General features: G+C 44.2%; 1 protein-coding gene across 1 annotated transcript in view; it reads left to right on the top strand.

Annotated features, from left to right (window-relative positions):
- Nucleotides 1–879: 879 nt before the first annotated feature.
- The window catches only part of HOMER1 (homer scaffold protein 1), an 88,309-nt gene continuing 81,326 nt past the window's right edge, over nt 880–7,862 (top strand). The window contains exon 1 of the mRNA XM_079330206.1: nt 880–1,013. Within this exon, the coding sequence (XP_079186332.1) occupies nt 1,009–1,013 (5 nt within the window). The 5' untranslated portion in view covers nt 880–1,008. The remainder of the gene's footprint in view (nt 1,014–7,862) is intronic.

Below are 7,862 nucleotides of genomic sequence, written 5' to 3'. Positions count from 1 at the left end.
CCGCTCCCCGAGAAGGAGGAGCGGGACGAAGGAGGGGGCTCCGCGCGGCGGCTGCGCCTGCCCGCCGCGAGGGGACGAGCGGGCGGTGGCGGAGGTGTGAGGCGGAGGCGGGGGATGCGAGCGGGCACAGGCAGCGGCTCGTTGGCGCCGGAGCAGCCGGGCACCGCCTGAGGCGGCCATCGCTCTCTCCCTTCGTCCCACCGGCGGGGCTGAGCCCGCGGCCCCGCCGCAGAACAGCGCGGGCTCGGCGGCGGCAGCCCCTCCCGCCGCCCGCTGTCAGTGACCGATCCGCCGCGCCCCAGGACGATGCCCGCCCGCTCGCTGCAGAAGAAGGCGTGACGGCGAGGAGCGGGCCCGCCGCCGCGGGAAGGAGGAGCGGTGCCCCGCATCTCCGCAGCCGGGGGTGGGCGGGCGGGTGGATCGGGGAAACGCGGCGTCCCGGTGCCCGCGGGCGGCGCGCGGCCGCAGCTCGTCGGTAGCGGCCTCTCGCCGGGAGTCCGATGCCAGCGCCGGTGCCTTCGCTCGCTCTGCCTTCTCGGGAAAATGCATCCGTGCCCGCCACGCGTCTGGTGGCGGTGCTAGGGGGAGCGGCGGCGTGGAGCTCTGTGCGCACCGCCTGCCCTATCCCGCTCCGCCTCTGAGGCACACGGAGCCCTCCGCGGCCGCGCACGTCCCGGCCAGAAGCGCCGCAGCCGCCGCCAGTCTCTCGCGGAGAAGGCGAGCGCCTCCCGGTTCGCCTGCAGGAGGGGACCCGACCGCCCCCGAAGCCACCGCTGCCGCCCGCCCGGGGGCCGGAGCCGCTGCCTGCGGGCGCCCGGCGGGGCCGGTGGCCATGGGAGCCCGGCCCGCGGGGGGCGCTCCCTAGGGCGCGGGCGGCCCCGCTCGGCCCCCGACACCTGCGGCGAGCCCAGAGCTGCGGCCCCGCCGCCACGGGGCTGCAGAGCTGCCGGCGCGGCGAGGAGCGCCCCGGAGACGCGGCACCACCGGTGCCAGGCGCTGCCGGCCGCCATGGGGTAAGGATGTCGCGGGGGCCGCCGGGCTGGTGGCGGGGATGGGGGTGGGAGCGGCCGCCCGCGGAGCCGTGGGCGCTGCTGGATGCGCACGGAGTCGAGGGGTCTCGCTGGCGGGGTGCGCCAGCAGCAGGAATCCTGCTGCAGTCGGTGCCGTGCATCAGCCCGGTGAGGGGAGAGCAGTGCGATACGTGAGGGGCGCACCGCGATCCGCAGAGGTTTGTCTCCCACATCGGAATTCTGGAAGAGCCGTCTCGGCTCCCAGTTCTCCACCGTGAGGACCTCTCCCGGGTTGTTAGGCGATGTTCAGTCCTGAAAACGAGTGCTTTAAACTCAGTGCGCTAGAGTGAAATTCCAGAGCAGCGAAGGCTCGCTTCCACTCTTCTGGTGTCTTCAGAGAATATCGAGCAACATGGGTATTTCTCAATAAATTAAAGGCTCTAAGGAAATCTGTTTCACAGCAGGTTCCCTAGTAAACTCGGGAATCCACTTGAGATCTTAAGGAAATGAGAAGGAATGAAATCTATAAAATTAATCAGGGCTCATATAAATTGGTAGATAAAAATGGGGCATAGATACCTATGAAAACTTTCCACAGTCGTATCCTTAGGAATTTGTATAGTGATTTGAAAAAATAATTTATGCTACCAGGTTTATCTGATAATGGAATGGAAACTCATCTGTTCCAAAGCAACAGAAAACTGGTATAATCTGGCAAACTGCAAGGTGGAGTCAGATATTCTGAGTCTACAGAAGTTACAAATCATGTCCTTTGTATTTTGGTCATTTAGGAATTCGGATTTGAAATTCAAGTATTACTATGGGAGTTACAAATGTCTTCTCAAGCTGTTTAGGGCATTTGAATTCTTCAATTTATTAACTTCCTTTCATGTGTGGGGATAGCAGCTGTGTCCTTGTCTCTGTCCTATTACTGGGGGTCACAGGTCAGTATGTAGGAAGAAATGACTCCTTGCTGCTTAGGCTAATTTTTATTTTTCTGTTGTCTTCCTTTCCATTAAAAAAAACCAAACAGAATAAACCCAAACTTGCAGCTGTCTACATATCCAAGAAAGTGATGTTTCTGCCAAAAGTCTAAATAATATTATAATTTTTTGGGATATATTAAAATTGCTAGTCAGGCACAGGATTATGTAAAATTAAAACAGTGGAAACCTTCTTATTGATTTAAAATCAGTACTGTGTTTGTAGATATTTGGTTTACGCGTATCATATTACAAATCCACTGAGCTGTTGGAGACAAGCAAACATTTTGTCTCCTGAACTCCAGTTCTGGTGTTTTAGTGTCGGAGCTTCTTAATAAACAGTGCAAATCCCAATTGGTAGAGAGCTGAAATAGTCTTTAAAAACACAGTTGGTGTGATGACTTGAGTAGCGTCTTGGTACATGAAGGTCAAGAAGACTAAATCTGCTAGCGAATATTTTAAAGACACTTTAGACAGTATTCTTTGGGGTATTGCACTATAGAATTCCTTTGCAGAGCATCTTCTAATGAGGAGGACAAACCCCAAAATGTAGGAATATGTGATTATAACTCCACATCTCTGTAAATCTGAGTGAGCACACCCAAGCCAGAGCCAGCACCTACTTAGTGGATCTGTGGTTAGATATCAGACATTTTTTTCTGTTCAGAGCAGAGTCTTGATTCAGTAGCTGTTTTTTATTAATTTCTATATGCAAGTGCCCATGGATTTCAGAGTATTTCTACACCAAAGTGCACTGGACTTTTAATTCAGCAGTTGATACTCTATACTCTTCTAAGATCTAAAAATTGAGTGTTCTAGAAGCAAGTTGCAAAATCATTGGAAATTCAATGTACTGGGTCACATGGTGGTCTGTGTATTACATTCAGTATTTAATGGGTGCTGCTATGCTGTGTAAGCTTGTAGACTTGTAGTACCTGACTGGTGGAGAGCTCACCTATTTCAATGGTTAGAACACAGAAAACTTGGGGAAGAGAAGCTGGCTTGCCAAACCAGCAGGGTCTTTCTTGGTCTCTTTTCATATAATGGGGAATTCACTGTTCTGCTGGTGTAGTTCAGACTGTTTGGCATGTGCAATACCTTTAGGGAAGCCATGCACTGGGTGTATGGTGGAAACCAACTGGTGAGTAACTGGGCATTGGGCCAGTGCTGCTATTACACATTTTTTTGGGAAACTTGAAACTGGAGAAATGTAGAGTAGTTCAGGGCACTTTCTTAGTGCTGTATCCTGTATGTCTGTGCCTATCTCTCATCTCACAGAAGGTAAGTGTATCAAGCCCTGTGGATTTTTATAGGCCAGACGCACAGGATGTCCAGTCTTGTTTCTCTATCTGCCAGTCTGTCTTGCTTCTCCCAGTTCCTCATTCCTGTTGCGTAAAGGCAAGTTCTTATCAGTAGTTTCTGTTGAGTGATATAGTGGTGTTGAGTGATGTAAATTGTGAACAACCTTTTGTTGGACTGACCACATACAATATAGCATTCTTTAACAGGGAAACATGGATTTTGTGTAAAAACTATGTTCTGTCCTAGTTGATAACGTATTCATGTGTTCATTGTCAGTATTGCACAATCAGTCTTCTTTGAGTGGAAGTCTGATGGCATTAAAAATCCTCAAGTAACAGCTCTAAAGCATACTCAGGATTTATACTAGCAGTTTAGGCTGTTGTATGCATTGATCAGGTAAGTACTGTGTTATAAACTGGAACCATTGCTGTATTTTTGTTGTCATTGGTACTGCTAGTACTTCAGTCTGTGAGCAGGGGAAGCAGAGACAGTAATGCAGTTGTTGGTTAGGCTAAAATGAATACACTTCAGACACAATGGGGAAGATACACAGTGGTGAACTATGGTAGGGATGAAGAAATTATTATTATTAAACATAATATCTAGTATTAATTTCTCATTTATTGATAGGTAATCTCTCTATTGCTACTTCCCATGATGGCCTTTGCATGATGGCTGTGCACAAATACCTAAATTTGCTATTTGCTTTTCCCATCATTCATGCTGAATTGTAAGGAATTACAGGGTAAAAGCTTCTGGAAGATGTGCTCGTCTGTGTCATGTCATGTCAATCAAGGTGTCTTTAAAAAGGCTTCATCTTCAGTTTTGTTGGACTATATTTAGTATGTTATCTTAGTAAAGGTGGTTATGATACATGTCAGTTTGAGATGACAGAATTAGAATCCTAGAGTTTTTAAGCTGGCTGGAGAATATTGAGAAAGATTAATGTTTTAGGGTATACTTGTTAGTGCTGCACTTGCCTAGAAATAAGTTTTTTAATTTTTGGTGGTCTGCAACTGGTTGATCCACTCCTAGATCTTACACTATTTGAAATGTGTGCAGTTAGTCCAAGGCATTTCTTTAAATGGGACAAACTATGGTCTTGTCCTGAAATGTTTCAGTTTGCTTTCTGTATCTGGGTGACAAGACATGAGCACTGTAAAGCTGTTGGGAGATGAAAGTATTGTTGATCATTGAATTTGTCCAGACTCAAATTCTTTAACCTGTTTTTCTCCCACAAGTTTTAATGGTAGCTTTCCCCAAACTTTGTTTTAGCAACACTTCCATCAGCTGTGTTCCACAGAAATACTGCAGATAGTAGAGTAGAAGGTACAGCTTCTTGGCAGTAGTTCAGTGTTACTGCAATTCCTGGTTGTCTCAGGGGTAAAATGAGATTCTTATTGTGTGAAAGCAATGGTAGCAAAGTAGTTTATGCTGTCTTCTGTAGCAAAATGGAGAGTCTAACAGGTTCTACAGATGACACTAACAAAACTTGATTATCAGTAAAGAATTAGTAATGTATAAATACCAACACAGACTGCATGGAAGTCAGCCTGAAATGGTTAATAAACTACTTTTCAGAGAACATTATATGTAGACCTCTACAATACTTTAATTATATTCTGTCACAATCAGTTTATGACTTCAGAACAAGCACGAGAAATATGAACTACATCTTCTGGCCTGGCAAAACATAAACGTGTCCTGAGCCTCATGAGGGGGAGATTGCTGATCTAGTGAAAGAATTTGTCATAAATTAAGATTGTAATTGATCTTTTAAGGTACTTCCATGCATTGTTAAGATTTTATAGGCCAACCCTTTAGGAAAAATCCTACTTCTTAAAAATGTACATTTAAGTCCTTCTGATTCATCATGTTGAGATTATTTTTATTCTCAGTGTCTCAAGGCAAACATTGCTATGTGTGTGTTCTTTGTGTGTGTGTTCTTGTGATTTCTTTTTCCAAAACAGTGCTTGCTCTACCACAACCTTTGCAGGACTCAAGTGTATATTGAGCCAGTATCTAAGGAAATACAGAGTTTGTGGAGCCGCAGAGATTGCAATGGCTTGCAATTCTGTAACAGGTCAACGCTTCTAATCAGGGAGGGCCCTGATACTTAGCTTGAACTGAGCAGAGTATTTCTGCCTTTCTAGTAAGTGAAAGTTTTAAGATTAATTTAGATATCGCTTTTATGGGAAGTTTTGTTGCAAAACATTTATTCTTTATGATTGTCTCATAAAAAACTGTAGTTTGATTTGAAGCTTTTAGCTAATCACTCTTTAAATCAATTGCCTTTCAAATCTGTGTCCATGCACTAGTGTACTTCAGAGAAGAGCATTATCTATGCTGTAACACTAATTTATTGGTAGTTTCTCATTAGTATAGGTTGTTTTGGTTGAGGCTATGGTTTTCCAAAGTATTCCAGACTGTAAAAAAATGAAGATACTTCAACCTGACTAGAACTTAGTTTTTCTTCTCCTTTAGATGTCTGTAATTTGGAAGCTGTTGAGCCTAAAGTAATTACCAAGGACCGAGGTCTCTGCTAATCCAGAAGTTAAAAGTTAAGAGTTGCTTAGCAAGGAAACCAGTGTGGCGTGTTCATACCCAGCCAGGCTGCAACCAGGTCTGAAACGGACCTTGCATGAGTATATGAGTCTGTGCTTTGCCAATGTGTGCTTTGTATCTGAGACAGTTTTGACACTGGAGAAGACTATCAGGCTTCACCATATGTGTGGTTATAGTGTTAGTAACAGTTAACTGTGGCAGTGAACAAAGGAACAAAAGTATTATTTAAAGTGGAAAAAACCCAGTCCTCATTTATTTTTCTTCTTTTTTAAAGATACCATGAAACACGTATTTAAATGCCCTATTTAAAAGCCCTACTTAGGTGAAAGCTTTCTGAAAAAAAAAAAAAAAAAAGAAATTCGAAGAGCATCCTTTCCGGTTCAGGGTTTTGTGCTGTTCTCCCTGCAAGGCTTTTTCAGATATATTTAGTCATAAAGGTAGGTGTAATGGGTGTGAAAGCACTGCATTATGAAAAATCTGCTTTTATATCCAGTTTTGATAGTAGACTACTTCTCACCATTCTGTTTCAAGCTTTTTATATTTCTCAAGGCTCAGCCATGTGAGATCCACCAAAATTAGTATTATGTCCAGGACAGAAATATTAGAGGGGAGAAGAGGCTAGAGGGAGCTGTGGGTTTATTCTGCCTGCTCCTTGCACTATGCAGTGTTGAGCTCTGTTTTATCTACCCGGAGTCCTGGTAGTGGCATTACTCCATTTGGTGAAGTAATGGAACTGTGTTTCAATACTATATTGATTTTCTGGAACTGCATCATAATCATGCTTCTGGCGACAGACTGCACTCTGATGCGCTTCTTTGGTGGCAAGTAGTGGTGAATGCTGGCCATCATTAGAAACTTTGTCTAGGAAGATACTATTTAAGCATGCAATGGATGATGTTGGCTTGCCAGATACGAGCATATATTGACATTTCCAGTAATTAGTCATGTTTTTTTTTTTTTTTTTTTTTTCCAAGTTAAAGTTACCAAGTTAGCTAACTTAAGCTGACTGCGTCACTCATTTTCTGTAATGGGAGGGGAGAACTTAAAATGCATAGCTCCTCTCAGGTTTTTCTTCTTCCTTCACATACATGTAGATGATTTAGAGGCAGTTTTGTTTGTGGTTGTGCTATTTGCCAACATCCTGATCATTAAATTTTCACAGATCTTGCCACCAAATAGTGGGAACCACAGAAGACAAGCACTGCTTCTTCCACTTACCTCCTACAGCACCAATGTTTGTGCAGTGAGCTATGTCAGTACTGTAACCTGACTAACTGCAAATACAGGGGTGTGCATGAGGGAAGGGCCACTGCAAGTGGGATAGACCTACCTTTTACAACAGCAGTGTCTGTTTATCCTGGTGGCAAGTTTGAAAAGGTCTGAACTCAGACCTACCCGTGCTGAGCTTTGCTCCTCCATTTTGAAGCTTAGGTCTGGAAAGATTTTTTTGTGACTGTCCACTAGGTTGAATCTCATCTTATTGAGAAACTGTATTTTTTTCCTCACTGAAAATTTTTTTTAGTAAAGCAAAACTAAACCCAAACAAGCAAATTTTTTTGCCAAACCCAAACAAGCAAATTTGCTAAGCCCAAACCATAATGGGCTGTTTTGTGGGGTACAGAATTTGGGTTTTTAATGTGCTTTTGAATTACTTGTTGTTATAATAGTATGCTGTAGTCTTAGATCCATAATTAATTTTGAAGCTCTTCTTGTAATGGGACATATGATGGGATCTTCCCTGAGTTTTGAAAACTAAAGAATAAGCTTTGAATGGTCAACACTTTATAGTGAAGTGTTAGTAAAATTAATCATCTGTGACACATATTCTCACAAATCTTAGGCCTACTTCTTAGGCCTGTTCATCTAGCCTTGGCTTGTCTGTACAAAATTCTGAAAGAATGTCCTATGTGATACTGGAGAAAACAGTGTTTTGCAACAAAAATTCCCTTAAAAGTGATATCTAAATTAATCTTAAAACTTTCACTTACTAGAAAAACAGTGT

This window comes from Erithacus rubecula, assembly GCF_903797595.1.
Source record: "Erithacus rubecula genome assembly, chromosome: Z".
Lineage (NCBI taxonomy): Eukaryota > Metazoa > Chordata > Aves > Passeriformes > Muscicapidae > Erithacus > Erithacus rubecula.
Note: the sequence above shows the minus strand (reverse complement) of the source record. Positions and strands in the feature narration are given on the sequence as shown.